Source organism: Schistocerca cancellata, chromosome 1, assembly GCF_023864275.1.
Source record: "Schistocerca cancellata isolate TAMUIC-IGC-003103 chromosome 1, iqSchCanc2.1, whole genome shotgun sequence".
Taxonomy (NCBI): domain Eukaryota; kingdom Metazoa; phylum Arthropoda; class Insecta; order Orthoptera; family Acrididae; genus Schistocerca; species Schistocerca cancellata.
In genome coordinates, this window is record NC_064626.1 from 535,070,209 (window position 1) to 535,088,262 (window position 18,054).

The window sequence follows — 18,054 nt, forward strand, 5'->3', positions numbered from 1 at the left end:
CCTTCACTGACCCCTAATATATCTAGATTGAGCTTTTGCAGTTCACTTTTCAGATTTTCTAGCGTCCCTAACACATTCAGACATCTGACATTCCACGGCCCGACTCGTAGAACGTTATTTTTTCGTTGAATATTCAGTTTTTTCTCATGGTCACCTCCTCGTCGGCAATCCCCTCCCTGAGATCCGAATAGGGGACTATTCCGGAATCTTTTTCCAATGGAGATCACCATGACCCTTTTTCAATTAAAGGCCACATGTCCTGTGGATGCATGTTATGTGTCTTTAATGCAGTCGTTTCGATTGCCTTCGTCATCCTCACGCAGTTGATCATTGCTGATTCCTCCGCCTTTAGAGGCAGTTTACCACCCCTGAACCTCTGTCCGCTCCTCCGCTCTCTTTAACAAGGCCGTTGGCAGAAGGAGGGCGACTTCTTATGCCGGAAGTCTTCCGCCGCCAGTGCTGATTATTAATCAAAATTTAAGTGTTGGTGGGTTTAGAACGCGGGGTCGAGGACGATCTGATTACTATTCAACGACGCTACGCCTAGACCATGGGGCAGAGATGCAGTGGATGTAGTGGGCTGTTACTAAATGATATTTTACACAGTAATGTAAGTCCAGTAATATTTGATTTCTACATAGCGATCAAAAGAAAATTATATTTGCAATCTTTACTTTCGACCTAATACTTACGTCTATTGGTTCAAATGGCTCTGAGCACTATGGGACTCAACTACTGTGGTCATCAGTCCCCTAGAACTTAGAACTACTTAAACCTAAGTAACCTAAGGACATCACACACACCCATGCCCGAGGCAGGATTCGAACCTGCGACCGTAGCAGCAGCGCGGCTCCGGATTGGAGCACCTAGAACCGCACGGCCACCGCGGCCGGCACTTACGTCTATTAAGGGGTAATGTAGTGACTAATAGGCATATGTTGGTTGGACCGGTTGTATTTGTGTAGTGCATACACTCAACACTCAATCTAGGCAGTGTGACAGAATCTCTGCTCTTAGCAATACGTAAATGACTTGGCATATAAAACCACTAATTCTATGCGGCTGTTCGCAGATGACGTACATGTTTGGAGGGAGGCATCACCATTAATAGATTCACATTAATGAAAATAGACCAGGCTGCTACACCGTGCTCGTTATGAACTTCTTGGAGAAACCCTACATTTTGTCCCAGTCTGTGAAGGACATCTTCAAGGAAGGTTGTAGTTTCTATGCAGGTCAAATTTAAACCCATGCTCGCTACTCAGCTGTAGCGAACCAGAGTGTGAATCAACCCTCCATAGAAACTACTACACCCCTGAAGATGTCCTTTGCAAATGGGAACGAAATGGGTTTCTCCAGTACATTCATTCGATGACGGAATTAGAGAACAAGCTCAAACTGTGGTTTCTTTTCAAAGAAAAATTCTCGGGTTTTGCGTTAAACGATATAGGAAAACCCCTGAATACCTAAATCTTAATGGCTGGATTGGGCCTGAGCTGCTGAGCCATTGCCTCAGCACTACCCCAACTCGCTGGGATCAGCATCCGTGGTGCCTGCCGACCCTCACTGCTTTGATCCAAGAAGTTGATAGAGAGATCTCATGAGACGATACTGAGCGGGTGCAACTCTGATCTCCAGTTCCGTACTCTGTATTCGCATTGGCACTGGTTCCACATTCCTTCTCTCATGTTTTTAGAATCCCCTTTACACATCAGTCACCTCATTACTTACACTGCCGCCGTTTACCACTTTAGACCAGCACTGAACACTCTCAACCCCGCGCTGAATCACTCTGTAGCGTGAACCTATATGGACATCTCATTCAATACTGTAAAAGTACTCCCATTCTGCAAAGCGAATCTATTTCTGAAACAATGTCTCATCTTACAATGAGTAGGCGTAAAGTTTTAACTATCACCTTGAAAAAACGAAGTTACGTAAGTATTTTTTGTTTTGTTTGAGAAACATGTCTGCAATTTTGGAACACACTGAAATCCCCAAGCCACAACCCCCTATCATGACCTTAAGTGATAAAAAGGAAATGAGGTGAGCCATCTTGTTTGGCATCTTTAGCGGCGTACTGCATCACTGTGGCATCGGACTGTAGACACCTACCAGCAAACAGACAAAAATTTAATCACGTAACTCATTCATCGACGTGATAATTGAAATTATCATTTTCCTTCTTAAAGTCCCCTCCTCTACGTAACACCAACAAGCAGTTCCACCCCATCAACTCCTATAAATGCAAATGCTTATATAACGTGTTCAAATAACTTATGGGGATGCGGCCAGACAATATCTTTCATAATCGCTGATATTTCGACAAGGGCAGACCGTGTCATTTTCAAGCTATATTAAGTACTATAAGCAGAGTTGTCATGAGGTTACAAGCTTGAAGCCGACGACCGCCATTTTAGTATGGTCGGATATTAGCATTTGTTGGAGGTATTTTCGTAAAAAACGCCAGCCTGCATCATTTACAGGTGTACTAGTCGTTTTAATTTTAGTGTAAAGAAATTATATTTTATTCACAAGTGGATTCGTTCATGCGATATTTTCTTAGACATGCGCATTATAAAAAAAAAGAAAAAAGAAAAGATGCGCCACGAAGGAATTATCCTATTGGGATGGGACGGAAATCGGTAGACGTGATGATGTACATCTACAGATAAACAAATGGTTACAGCTTCAGAAAAAAATTAGATGATTCACTCAAGAGAAAGAGCTTTGCAAATCGAGCAAGTTAATAACACGTTGGTCCGACTCTGGTCCTTATGAAAACATTTATCTGGCTTGGCACTGACTGATACAGTTGTTGGATGTCCTCTGCAAGGTATTGTGCGAAGTTCTGCCAGCTTAGGACGTTAGATCGTTAAAATTCCTAGATGGTTGGAGGGCTCTGCAGATAATGCTCCGTGCATTGTCAACAGCGGAGAGATCGGCGACCTTGCCGTGTGCAGAGGGGCATTATCTTGCTACGATGTAAACCCAGGATAGACTGCCATGAAAGGCCATAAAACGCGGCGTGGAATATCCTCGACGTTCCATTATGCTATAAGGATGTCGTGGATGACAACCAAAGGGGTTATGTTGTGAAATGGAGTGACAACCCAGACCAACATCCCTGGTTGTTGAGTCGTAGGGTGGACGAAATTAGGTTCATATCCCCCGCTGTCTGGGGTGCCTCCAGACACGTCTCGCTGGTCATCGGGGCTCAGTTGGAAGCGGGGCACATCACTGAACACAAATTTACTGCCGTCAATGGGATTCCAGGCCAAAGACGCGTCTGGAGTCGCCCCAACAATGGTGGGATGTCAACCTGTCTGTTGCCCTCCATACGACCTGAGAACTGTAATGGTCTTGGGTGCCATATCTTTACATAGCAGGACCCCTTTGATTGTCATTCGCAGGACCCTAACAGCACAGCGGTACGTCGACGATATTCTGCGCCTAGTTTGTTGCTTTTCACGGTAAGCCATCCTGGACCTGCATTTCACTAAGATAATGCACACGGTGAAAGCTTTTACTGGGTGTTTTGGTGCTTGCCAAACCCTGCCTTGGCCAGCAAGGTCGCCGGATCTCTCTCCAATTGAGAACAGTTGGAGCATTGTGGGCAGGACCCTGCAACCAACTAGGATTTTGACGATCAAACGCGCCAATTGGAGAGAATTTGGCAGGGTACCCCTCGGGTGGATATTTAACAGCTCTGTCAGTCAGTGTCAACCCGTATAACTCCTTGCATAAGGACCAGAGCTGGACCAACACTTAACTGACATGGTCAATTTGTGAAGCTCTTTCTCTTGAATGAATCATCCAGTTTTTCTGTAATTGTAATCGTTTGCTTGACTTTATAGACTGAAGTGCCCAAAAAACTGGTATAGGCATGCGCATTCAAATACAGATATACGTAAACAGAAGGAATACGGCGCTGCGGTCGGCAAGGCCTATAAAAGACAACAAGTGTCTGACGCAGTTGTTAGATCGGTTACTGCTGCTACAGTGGCAGGTTATCAAGATTTAAGTGAATCTGAGCGTGCTGTTATAGTCGGTGCACGAGCGATGGTACACAGCATCTCCGAGGCACCGATGAAGTGGGGATTTTCCCTTACGACCATTTCATGAGCGTACCGTGAATGTCAGGAATCCGGTAAAACATCAAATCTCCGACATCGCTGCGGCCAGAAAAAGATCCTGCAAGAACAGGACCAACGACGACTGAAGAGAATAGTTCAACGTGACAGAAGTTCAATCCTTCCGCAAATTGCTGCGCATTTCAGTGTTGGGCCATCAACAATTGTCAGCGTGCGAACCATTCAATGAAACATAATCGATATGGGCTTTCGGAGCCCATGGCCCACTCATGTACCCTTGATGACTGCACGACACAAAGCTTTACGCCTCGCCTGGGCCCGTCAACACCGACATTGGACTGTTCATGGTTGGAAACTTGTTGCCTGGTCGAACGAGTCTCGTTTCAAATTGTATCGAGCGGATGGACGAGTATAGGTATGGAGCCAACCTCATTAATCCATCGACCCTGCATATCAGCAGGGGACTGTTCAAACTGGTGGAGGCTCTGTAATGGTGTGGGGCGTGTGCAGTTGGAGTGATGTGGAACCCCTGATACGTCTAGTTACGACTCTGACAGGTAACACGTACGTAATCATCCTGTCTGATCACCTGTATCCATTCATGTCCATTGTGCATTCTGACGGACGCGGGCAATTTCAGCAGGACAGTGCGACACCCCACACGTCCAGAATTGCTATCGAGTGGCTTCAGGAACACTCTTCTGAGTTTAAACACTTCCTCTGGGCACCGAACTCCCCAGACATGAACATTATTGAGCATATCTGGGATGCCTAACAACGTCCTGTTCAGAAGAGATATCGACCCCCCCCCCCTCGTACTGTTACGGGTTTATCGACAGCCCTGCAGGATTCATGGTGTCAATTCCCTCCAGCACTTCTTCCGAGATTAGTCGAGTCCATACTACGTCGAGTTGCAGCACTTCTGCGTGTTCGCGAAGCACTACAAGATATTGGGCAGGTTACCAGTTTCTTTGGCTCTTCAGTGTCACATCTAACGATTTATATCCCATTGGGTAATTCCTTCGTGGTGCGTCTTTTTTGTCTCTTAGAGTATACATAAATTTTAACTACTGTAGTTTCTTTTGTAATTTTGCTTTAGATTTCCTATCAATACAACACAAAGCGCTCTGGTTGAACACTGTGAGAATGAAGTCTTGCAAACCGTCCAGACATAGCAAAACATGTTCTCAATATTTTTGGGAAGAGGGCGCAGACGGAACATCAGTGCCGTTATTCTGTATTAAAGAAAATGCTGGATTACAAAAGTAGCTTCCTGGTTATTCGAACGAGTAAAAAAGAAAAACTCACGTTAACGAGGTAAAATGCGTCGTATTACTCGATCAAATATGCGTTTAGGACCAGAAAAACGTCTAAAAATGCCTCCTGACATTGTGTCATTCACGAAAGCTGTGTAATATTTGCAATTTAAAAGAGCTGTTGCGTGGACACGACAGAAACTGTGAACAAGAAACAACTGCTAATGTTTAGAGTTTACTAAAATGGCTGCGCCGGCTTCAAAGTAATGTACAACGTAATTCTGTGCCGTCACCTCCCGTTACTATACCTTCATGTTATTAATAACCACCGGGAGAGGTAGCGTTAACTCAGCCTCACTGTGTGTGCTATGTTTCCGCATACGCTCTGCATGCTGTGGTTTGCACGATGTCGTGTCTTTTGTGCCTTAAATATAACAGGGTGTTCACCCCTCGACTGATCGGCGGTTGTAAAGACGTCACTCGGCTTCACTCCCGTATGCTACATGAACAAGCTTCACGTAACGTAACATACTCCTATGTTAGTAACTTTCAACACTGGGTGCATGAACGCAGCACTACGTATCTCTTTGCTATGATTTGTTTTTCAGTACATACATCAGTAGTCAGTTACTCTTTGATTTGAGAAACGACATGATTAGCCGCCAAGAGCTGCTGATAAAACTTTGCTGTACATCCGGTTTCGGTCAATAGAAGATCAGCATGTATCATGAAATATTTGCCACTGCTTACAAGGTAACGTAAAATTAGTAGCGTGAAATAATATAAAGTCCATGACTCGTCAGTGTTGTCAAATAGTAGTATGAATTTACATCTTTTAAACACTGACATGTCTTTGCCATAATTTTGTTATTCCACTACGCCTCACGCGTCTCGATATTAGGTCATTTCCGAAGGAAAACCCTTAAAATCATTACTAAGAGTCAGTAGGAAGTTTTCGAAATGCATACATAGTATCAGTTCAACACTCCTTCATAACAAGCAAGTGCAGTTGGCCACTTGGACAAGTTTCTAAGCGTAGTAATGACTTTAACCATTTACCTTTGAGAATGACGTAACGTCGAAACGCATAAGGCTTATTGGAATGATAAATTTGTGGCCAAGACATCTCAGAGTTCTAAGTACGCCCAATGGCCGCTTTGTCTCACACTGCCTTATGAAAAGTATAGCTGATAAATTACATCGTCAATAGTAAAAATGTACCAGACACAGCTCTTCTTCATGTTATATTAACAGTCGGCTTACAATGTTAAGAGACGAGGCACCTGAGGCACACTACATGCTGTCAATCTCGGCTGTAGATGACCACTTCATATCTCTTTTCGGCTCTCTTTCGGAATCGATTAGCTTATTTCCCAACTGATCAACCCTAGGCTTAGGAAGACACGGTCCTTGTAATTTAATCGTTTGGGAAGTGGGGGTATTCCACTGCCAAGCTCGCTCGTCCCTGTTTTCAGATACTCAGGTTTGTTTACAACGTTCAGATTTCCAACATCGCACATTCCGATTCGTAGAAAGTCTACTTTATGCGTCTTCCTACTAGGCAGTCTCCACCTGTACCTCCGAACAGGTATTGTTTTCCCTCCAGAATTCTTTGCGGAAGAAGTGATCAACGTGATATTATATTACAAAACAGCATATACTGTGGCTATACTGTGAGTGTCTTTAATACAGTAGTTTCCATTGCTTTATTCAACTTCATCGCTGATTCTTTCTCCTCTAGGTAGAGTTTACCACGCTAAGGTCTAGTGGATGCCTGGAATCCCTGGCTACTCCTCTTCCTGTTTTGGCAAGAGCGTTGACATAATGGTGATGACTCCTTACATGAGAAGTCTTCGAGTGCCATAGCTGATGACTTTTATTCTAAATCTAGTTTGTGGCTAACGTCTAACCGAGAACCCTAGAGTTTGGATTGCCAAGCTGCTACCCTTAGACCGAACTTACCTCTCCTTTGATTCTAACACACCCAGTCGATGAATCAAACACAGCCAGAATCTTTCCTATTATCTTACTATTCACTGCACTCACCAGACAAAACCCTTATCCAACTGCCACCTCATCACCAAGTTCTCAATAGCTTCCGGTTTCCATTTTCCTTCACACAATCCAACGTAATTCTGCTGTTTTGACGGGTCTGGTCATAACACGCGATAGACTACTTCCTTTAGGACCAATGAATTACAATGTCGTCATCCTCTGAGGTGTAGCAAAACCAACTTCTTCACTCCCACAGACATTCGTTTTCTCATCAAGACTACCATTTTTAATAAAAGAAAGCTCAACTTTTATCAACTGCTTATGTTTTAATTTTCAACTTCATTATATGTCAAAACTGTGCTTAGCTACTGACAGGCTGTCTCAAAATGAGAATAAACGACAATAACAAAAGCCGTTCAAAATCGGCAACGGCCGAGGAATACTCGATTTCCTAGCTAACGGTAATTTCACTTGGCAAAGGTGGAATCTTAAGGCGGAGAGAAAATACTTCCTTAAATGGCGTTACGAGTTTTATTTCCTTAGCATAATTTTTATGATTAAAATGTGGCCGACGTTAAATTACGACGTGTTGAGTTTATCTCGAAATTATATGTCGGTTCACTGGGGTTTGTTTGCAGTTACGTGAAGCTCATCATAACTGTTTATTTCAGTTGGCCGTATATCAAATAAAACATTTCCTGACACTAGATGGAAATGGAGTCATGACGTTTCATGAGTGATGAGATTTTCAGTTTTCTCCGTAAACTGTAAACTTTACCTCAACTTCTGTTCACTATACATTGCACAACCAAATGTTTTCAGTTATCAAGCGTTAACGAAGAAAAAAAAACTGTTCTTATACCCTAATTAATTTTTTGAGCTGTTTGGAAGACTTTTTATTTTCTTTGAGTGGTCTGAAGTTTTATTGTTTCCAGTATTACCTCTTTTAAAGTAAATAATATATTACATTTTTTTCCCTCTTGTGTTCTGTTGCAGTACATTTATTGCATCTTCTCAATGGAGAACAAGTTCTTATTCGGTCACTGAAAGAATTTTGTGTCCAACAAATAATACTGCTCTTAGTATAACGATTACTATTAAACACTTTTCCCAATGTTCTTATCTAAAATCTAGAGCATGACAAGAAGCAGCAAGTGTAGAACGTAATCTTCGTGAGGAAAAGATGAAAAACAACCAAATAAGTCGCAATAGTAAAACAGTTTATTAAAATCGCTTGAACGTCGAAAACTAGGTCAAAATATTGCAACTGATTTGGCTGTTTCTCACCTTTTCTTACGAAGTTTCATTGATTTGTTTAGAAACCTGAGGATTATTCTCACCAGATCTCCGAACTGTGAAAAAAGTACTCTTGCATAGTCCTCAAAGAAGTCTGCCATAAGAGGGTTCATCCAACCTCCCATCTCTTGCAGTGGTTGCGGAAGATCCCAGTGAAACATCGTTACCTGTTGGTTAGCAACGTCAATAGCGCATAAATCAATCAAAAGTCACAAAACGAAATTTTCACGGTTTTATACGATTATGCAGTATGTATAAGTACTCTGACTTACCATAGGCTGAATCCCATTATCTAAGAGTTCTGTCATCATCGTCCTATAGTAATCAATTCCTTTGTCGTTCACGTTACTGGCGGTTCCATCAGGTAAAATACGTGCCCAGCTGATGGAGAAACGATAGAAATCCATCTGGAAGAGTTTCAGGAACTTATTTTTGAACACACTCATCAAGACACCTTGACAACTACAGGTTAAAAGAGTTGAGGTAACGACGAACTATTGGACTCAACTAACGATGAATGCATGCGATTAGGAAATTGTAAAGGAACACGGTAAATTTCTAAATCCCAATTTACGCTCTGAGTCTTGTAATCAGCTATTTCAGTTACACTAAACAATATAGTATTATACATTTTATAGGATGAGAATTAAGCCTAATTTTGTAATAATTTAAACAATGCTCATACCATTAACATTTAATTTTATCAATAATTTTGATCAAGTATGACAGTAAACCTAAGACCACTCAAAACTATCAGAAAATTTAACTTCAGTCACTGAAGATACAGGGCGAATCACCTAAAACTTGCACCACAAATATTGTGGAGATGGAAAGAGCTATTGATGCGCGGTTTTGCACAGAATAGATTGGTAGTTAGGGGCTCATATTCGCCAATAAACAAATTGTAATAATACTTACAAATAGTACAGGGTTATTACAAATGATTGAAGCGATTTCACTGCTCTACAATAACTTTATTATTTGAGATATTTTCAAAATGCTTTGCACACACATACAAAAACTCAAAAAGTTTTTTTAGGCATTCACAAGTGTTCGATATGTGCCCCTTTAGTGATTCGGCAGACATCAAGCCGATAATCAAGTTCCTCCCACACTCGGCGCAGCATGTTCCCATCAATGAGTTCGAAAGCATCGTTGATGCGAGCTCGCAGTTCTGGCACGTTTCTTGGTAGAGGAGGTTTAAACACTGAATCTTTCACATAACCCCACAGAAAGAAATCGCATGGGGTTAAGTCGGGAGAGCGTGGAGGCCATGACATGAATTGCTGATCATGATCTCCACCACGACCGATCCATCGGTTTTCCAATCTCCTGTTTAATAAATGCCGAACATCATGATGGAAGTGTGGTGGAGCACCATACTGTTGAAAGATGAAGTCGGCGCTGTCGGTCTCTAGTTGTGGCATGAGCCAATTTTCCGCGGGCTACGCGTGAAACTTGATCGCACGCGTTCAACCGTTTCTTCGCTCACTGCAGGCCGACCCGTTGATTTCCCCTTACAGAGGCATCCAGAAGCTTTAAACTGCGCATACCATCGCCGAATGGAGTTAGCAGTTGGTGGATCTTTGTTGAACTTCGTCCTGAAGTGTCGTTGCACTGTTACGACTGACTGATGTGAGTGCATATCAAGCACGACATACGCTTTCTCGGCTCCTGTCGCCATTTTGTCTCACTGCGCTCTCAAGCGCTCTGACGGCAGAAACCTGAAGTGCGGCTTCAGCCGAACAAAACTTTATGAGTTTTTCTACGTATCTGTAGCGTGTCGTGACCATATGTCAATGAATGGAGCTACAGTGAATTTATGAAATCGCTTCAATCATTTGTAATAGCCCTGTATTTTTTTTGGAAATATAGACTTTTTTAAATGGAAGAATGCTCATTAACATTAGGAAACTAAAAGTAGAGTAAATTAGGACGTCAGTGGGGTTTGTTGTAGGATTCTAGTGAGAGTCGTTTACGAGATATCGTGTTTTGAAACGTTCCCGCACCGACACTTGTTTGTGCCATTCAGCATGCGTAGTTGCTATGTACGATGTTGTTACGTTTGCTTACGTGTGCTTGGGTGTTACTTGGGTGCAATGCGACTTGGTGGTCAGTTAGCGTGTGACAATCCAAGCAGCAGGTCCTGAGTGGACGATGGGATTTACCAGTGCAGAAAAAGTCGACATGCTCATTGTGTACGGAAAGTGTAGGAAGACTGCAGAACGTTCTTGTACGGTGTATGTTGAAAGATATTCCAACAGACGTCAACCATCTCGGCGATTAGATATCAACCTCTTCAGCTAGTTAAGTCAAAGTGCTGGTGTAACACTTAACTGCAGAACGTTCTTGTACGGTGTATGTTGAAAGGTATTCCAACAGACGTCAACCATCTCGGCGATTAGTTATCAACCTCTTCAGCTAGTTACGTCAGAGTGCTGGTGTAACACCTAGACAAGGTATCAGAAGGAAACGAGTAACAACAGAAGACACGGACATTAACGTTCTAGCTGCTGTTGCAGTTGATCCGCACGTTAGCTTGTAACGCCGGAAATGCATATCCTCCTATATCCATCTATTGTACTATTATTTTTTTTCCTTGCTTTGTTACCTCAAGATATGACATTTCTGTCTCTTTGTGTATTGTAATTGTTTTACTGATTGTATATATATATTTATGCATTTATGTCGATGTATTGTTTCGTAAATATTATTTGTATTTTTACGCTGGGTCTTGCCTAGGGAAAACTGCTATCGAACGATTACATCGACAGGTCGTGTGAAGAATCAAAGTGTATAGGATCTTTGGGTAGTGCAGTGGAGCAGGTGTGTTGTGTGACGCTCCCGCGAGTTGCCGCGCTTTCGGGGTTTGGCAGCATGTAATTGCGCTCGACTCGCGATGATAGTTTCTGACGTGGTGTCGCGGACGGGAAGCATTAGCTGGCGCATATCAAGAGCCCGTTTCGTCTGGTGACCGTGTCGAGAAGAAGGCGCGCCAACATCCAGCTTCTGCAACAGCGACGGCCGACAATGAGTGACTGTCGCCACCTCCTCGATCGACGGCTTCAAACCTTCAATCAACCAACAAGGAAGACTGGAAGCACGTAAAGTTTTAGAACTGTATGGCAGACCTCAGCTTTTCAAACTGTTCCATTTTCGTCACTATAATTACAGCAACTTAGCATGAACGTTTGTTGCTCATTGTCCCAATTGCATTACCAAGCAGAGTCCCTTCCTTTTCCGAAATGAACCCGAGTGTCGTTGAAATTCAAACGCCAGCATTAAAGTAATATAGCTAATTCGTTTTCAGTGCTTTAATTTCAAAGCTCAGTTAAGGCATTCATAGCTGGCTACAATATTTAGATTACACAAGCACGAATTAAGAGTGCGAGCTTTGTTACCGTATTTTAGCTTACCTGTGACTGCAGCTCAGCTTGGTACGTACTAAATTTTACTATTGTTCAGAATCATTTAATTCAAATTCAAAGTTAAATCTCTTATTTCTAAATTGCGTAGATTCAAGTACCTTTGAAATGATTGTTGAGGTAGTCCAAGACTAACCGTATTTTACTGAATTTCGATGTGCTTCAGAAAGAAAGCTCACTATTAACTTCAGTCACTAAATTAACTTTCGATTTTTCGGTTTTATTAATTCCTTTGCTAAATTAAGTCAGAGTGTAGCGAAATTTATTACTTCTGACAAACTTTCAGTTTTCACACTACACGTGTCAACCTTCAGTTGCCACGCTTCTAGTGCTAATTATAGGTGTAATAACCTTTCTTTTTCAGTTACTATAGTAATTGTCCTTAGAACTGGCGACCGTAATTTCCCCCAAATCTCAAATATCTAATTACCGCTAGTTGATTGTTAACGTAACGGCCGCACATTTACTTTCTTTATTAACTTTACCCCTATTTCAAAATTAATTTCCACCAGTTTCATTAGCATTTTTCCTTTCATTTAGATGTAACCCTGTCCTCCCTCTTTACCGACAGATTAACTTCGGTGACGATTGCTTTTCCCAAATTTCCATAAGGTACACGCGGTTTAATTTTTCACTGTCATTAAGGTCGATAAGTGAGGGGGAGGTTACAAGTTCCCGCGCAATTGCACGACGATATCACAGGTGTCAGGCAAGTGCCCTACGCATTCTCTATCGACGTTGGTTCCATCCCTTTCATATCTCTCTCCACCAAGAGCTGCATGGAAACGATTATGGGAATCGTGTTAACTTCTGTACATGGGCATACGACAGGATACTCTAGATCAGGGCCGGCCAGAAATTCTGCACGCGTGCGGTGCTCCTGCACATGTGCAACTACCGGGTCACAGGGTGCACGCCGCAGCCGTCAGCGTTCATGTAGTGCATGTTTCTACGCACAGATGTCGCTTTATCCACTTGCTGGGATACTCTGTACCGGCGCATTCTAGTGCTCTTTCCACAGGTTGCAATGGGAAGGTATTTCGCGTATTAAACATTTAAAATACTGTCACAGTCTACTCATTGAGACGTCTACTTTTATGTTAACAGTTTAACCCAGTAAGACAAGTAATACAGTTAACAACCGTGGGTTTTTATTAAGGCAGCTTGGCTGACGGCACGTAAATACGCGTAGTGTTTTTGATCTAGTATTTAAGAAAGAGAGCACTTAGCGACTTCCAACGAACCTTAGTCATGATTTCAAATAACATTAAACTAATGCAAGGTTTCCTATAACTAATTCTCGGTGCCCTGAGCTATACCCACATAATTTTTGTCTCACTGATCTATGAACAGAATGACAACCGCAGTCCTCTCGATGATGACCTGTACCATTATTGCTATATCTTTCATCAGTTCCATCTGAAATCTGCACAATAACCGACAATTAGATGAATGTTATGTTTTATCGACTTCAGCTGAGCGTAGCCCTTCACACATTTTTTTTTTAAAAAAAGAACCTAAATGTAAGTATACAACAATCGGTTTAATGACCAATTTTCCTTACAATAATGTAACATGGAGCAGAATGAGGCAATAGTGCACAGTTAGTAAACAATAATTTTTAATTATGAAAGGAATAAATCCAAACACGTTTATCACTGGTCATGAGAAATAATATAGCTAATATCGGGCACAAAAGCACTGCTCATTGACAAACGCAAGCAGTTGCGGGAGATTTTCATCACTGATGCTTGATCAAAACGACTGAGAACATAGATCTTCCGTTCTTTGCTTTTTCACAGTACCTGCCATTTCTCAGAACTTCTCTGTTAAAGTTACGGTCACCAGGGGTAAACGAGACTGGGTATGTTGCGCTCTTGCTTGTACCACATAAACAGGGAAGAGGAGCCGCCGCCGTTCATTTAGGACACATGCCTAATAACAGATGTCGCTGTCGCACACGTGCGCACATGTGCAGCACTTCCGCACGTCTGCTCACTGTGCAGCGTTTGGCCGGCCCTGCTCTAGATGTAACATGTATTTTGTTTAGTGATTAAACCACATTTCCCAATCATGACCAGGTAAACAGCCGAAAAATGCACTATTGGTTTGTTGACGATCTCCGTTGCCTTCGTCAAGTGGAACATCAACATCGAAATGGTTCAAATGGCTCTAAGCACTATGGGACTTAACATCTGAGGTCATCAGTCCCTTAGACTTAGAACTACTTAAACCTAACTAACCTAAGGACATCACAAACATCCATGCCCGAGGCAGGATTCGAACCTGCGACCGTAGCAGTCGCGCGGTTCCGGACTGAAACGCCTAGAACCGCTCGGCCTCAGCGGCCGGCTGAAAGCTCAGCATCCATGGAGTGCAAACGTGTGGCGTGCGATAGTGAATCATCAGCTCATAGGCACATTTTTCATAGACGGAACACTGAACGAGCACAAGCATCGCAGCCTCCTAACTGATCACCTTCCAGGGACACTATAAGACGCTCCTATGCTGACTAGGAGGAACCTTTGGTATCAACATGAAAGCTGTCCAGCCCATAGTGCACGAAGAACTACAGCATGTCTTCACGAATTAAGTTTCATTAATTATTATTAATTTCCACTTTGGCGCTGTTAGTGTCAATGTCATCATTTACTACTGTACTTTAAACGTAAGTTGAAGTACTGCAGTACAGTCAGATTAATCCGTAGAGTTGTCAGCCAATTTAAACTGTATATTCTGATGATGCTCTTGGTCATTTGAAGAGCGCAACCGGTCAGTAAAAAATACAAAGTGCGACTTGTAGCTGTTTTCGAAATCTTATTTTTAACAGTCGTTCTCCCTGAATGGTGACTCTTCAAGAACTGTTTCCAAATCCTTATATGGGACGCAGAGGACTTGTACCTTGGCCGGCTTGTTCCCGTATATGACGCATGTAGACTTTTTTGTGGTGAAAACTGAAAGACACTGTCTACAAGAGCATACCAGGCACCCTAATGATGTGCAACGACGTATTACTGCATCCTGCTCGGATGTCTCCGCTGAAATTTCCAGAGAGACAAAGGCTATAGAGCGAGGCAATAGTCGTCCCATACCAGACTGGAAACGCGTATTGGCGCTGCTGGTGGTCATTTTGAACAGAACCAGTGATGGGCAGTGCTCGTTGCTCGTCAGAATCCACATAACTGGTGTATGTACTTGTGCTGTTCTTTACTGTGTGCTCCCGCAGTTATTGTACAAGTGTTGGTGTTGACACTTTCCAAAATACGGTATCTCTTGAACGACTCGCACTAGAATCGTGCTACAAACACTACTGGCATTCTAATTTACCCTGCTTTTAGTCTGTTAATGTCAATGCGCGTTGTTCCATTTAAAAAGTGTGTATTTGCAAAAAAAATATATATTCTAAGTGTAATTACAATCTGTTTACTGGCTAACAATACGAGCCCCTGACTACCAATACATTCTGTGGAAACCGCACATAACAGCATTTTCCACTTCTGCAATATCTGCGGTGCAAGTCTTAGGTGGTTCACCCTACATATTCGCAAAAGGTATGTGCAGATTTGATAACATTTATCACGACTTTTGTTTTGGAAGATATGCAGTGGAGAAGCATCTATTTTTGACGTATTCTTGTTTCTCCAGTTTTACTTTAATGCATTACTTTCTAGTACGTTTATCGTTCTTGGCGATTGTTTAACAAAATGAAAGCGATCACTTAATGTAGCTTATATAAACATGCAATCAAGAACAGCAGTAATCAAGCAACAGAGTTAAACAGTCACTGAACATACACTTCAATGTATAGTAATGAACTAAAATATGCGTAAAAAGTAACTGATAGCGTTTAATCGAACGTTTCACCGACCCCAGAATTAAAGTTATTCAGCTGACGCAATTAGAGCGAACTTATTTTTATCACTGGTTCTTGGTAGAAGATACGTTCCAGTTGGAAGGCTATACGGCGTTAATGTGATAACTGAATGAGACTTTCATAAAGAAATATTTGCTGCTTTCTTTCGTAGTTTTGAGCTCCCATATTAATCAGAAGCGTTTCACGAAAATAATTAGGTTCCAAAGAATTGCATGTTGCTGTGCATCTGAATTTATTCGTACTATTTTATGACAAGATATGGAACACACTCGCCAGTGTCCGTCGGGAAAATCTACTCTTTGTGGAGCTATGATTATTGTCCCGAAAGAATTTCCATATTTGCAGATAAATTTTTAAAAATATTATCGTGGTTTGTTGCTTAGTTCCTCGTGAATGCTAATTTTTCTATAAAGTAATTCAGAAAAAAAGTGCATGAGATAGAAACAACGTAATAGTTCATAGAAAATATGTTCTTAATTTCGTAACATGACGGGACCACAACGCGAACAAGAATGCCCATCGCGACATATCTCTATGCTCCAGGGACATCTATGACTACAAAAGTAGTTCGATTGCATAGTATAGAGCCAGTTTGATCTCATGAAGACTGCTTTGTCTATGAGGAAATTTCACAGTTGACTCAGCCCACTAATGGAGTGAGTTTTAATTTTTGTATGTTATGGAGGATTTTACAGTAAGAGCAGAAAACTTAAATTGCGAGTCATTTTGGATGTCGTGGTTTGATAGGCCAATAATTGTGACAGATCGATACGAGACAGACAGTACCTAGTAAACATGGCACATGTTGCCCGGTAAGTGAGTTCACCAGTCCAGTCATGAAACAACAGTAGGTGAATGCTGATTTTGCAGACAAAACAACCTTCAGAGACGTGTCTAATTCTCGCCCTATGATCACGTTAATTGAGGTATATGGGGCGCAGAAAAACTACGAATGGCTGACGAGTAAAAAGGCGTCAAACGAGAAATCTTTTGATGTGTGTCGTGGTATGGAGGAAATATGTGACCATTTCACTTTGAAGTGAAGGTAGGTAATGCATTAACGGTAAATGGCGAACGTTGTCGTAACATGGTAACCCAGTTCTGTGTGTCTCTATTAGAAGACATGGTCATTGACGACATGCAGTTTGATGACATGTGGTTTCAGCAGGACGGTGCTGCTTGCCATGCCACCCATTAAACACAGACGGTCTTGCACGAGTCTTATCTTGGTCACGTTATCTTCCTTTTTGGTGACGGGAATTGGCCGCCATGATCTTGCACTTTAACACCTTTGCGCATTCTTATGTGAGTACTTCTGGAGTCTCAGGTTTACGCGACCAAACCCACTAACACTCCTGCATTAAAGACTGAAACTGATTGCTGTATCAACGAAATACCATCACATTTATGCAAAACCGTTATTGAAAATTTCGCCAGAAGTATACGCATGTCCCACCGAAACTGTGGCGATTATTTACCGTATGTGTTGTTCCATACATGATTCCCAAATGTCTACATAACAAATCAGTAAATAATTTAATGCTTTGCTACAGAAGACGATGTTTCTTTTAAAATTCAAATCTTATGCTCCTGTTGTGACACCCGTCATTAATCTAATTTTTATGAAGTAACGAAACGTGTCTCTAGAAGTGGATGTAGCACAATGGATCACCTGCAGATTGTCGTTATAATTGCTGAAGGGAGCAATGAGTATGAATTCAGTTTTTTCCTTGATTTGCGAGAAAGTTTTTATTCGGGTCTAACAAAATCTATTCTCTGAATCCTTCAGACAGCAGGCACTGATTCTGTTCCGGCCTATCGAAGTCGACTGTTGGTGATGTGACTAAAGTGGAGTCATGAAGAAAGAACCACGGCTAAGCCAAGACCACGTAGATTTCATGTGCTGACGGATAGGGATCGTCGAGTATTACGGCTAGTGGCTGTAAAAAAATCACATGAGATAAGGGGAAGGTATCCTCCGAGAGTTCAAAAATGCTACAAGCAGGCCAGCTAGCGCAATGACTGTATGTAGGGAGATAAAAAGAATGGGGTATGATAGCCGAACAGCTCCCCATAAACCACTCATTTCTGCAATCAGTGTCAAGCAACGCTTG

At 42.1% G+C, this 18,054-nt stretch overlaps 1 protein-coding gene across 2 annotated transcripts in view; it reads right to left on the minus strand.

Moving 5' to 3' along the window:
* The window catches only part of LOC126179475 (myrosinase 1-like), a 136,239-nt gene that overhangs the window by 93,725 nt on the left and 24,460 nt on the right, over positions 1-18,054 (minus strand). For both annotated transcript variants that reach the window (XR_007536682.1, XM_049924611.1), the window contains exons 3-4: positions 8,914-9,048; positions 8,686-8,808 (exon numbers count right to left, since the gene is read on the minus strand). Coding sequence is in view for 1 of the 2 variants with exons in the window: in XM_049924611.1 (XP_049780568.1) it covers positions 8,686-8,808; positions 8,914-9,048 (258 nt within the window). In the remaining variant the exon portion in view is untranslated. The remainder of the gene's footprint in view (positions 1-8,685; positions 8,809-8,913; positions 9,049-18,054) is intronic.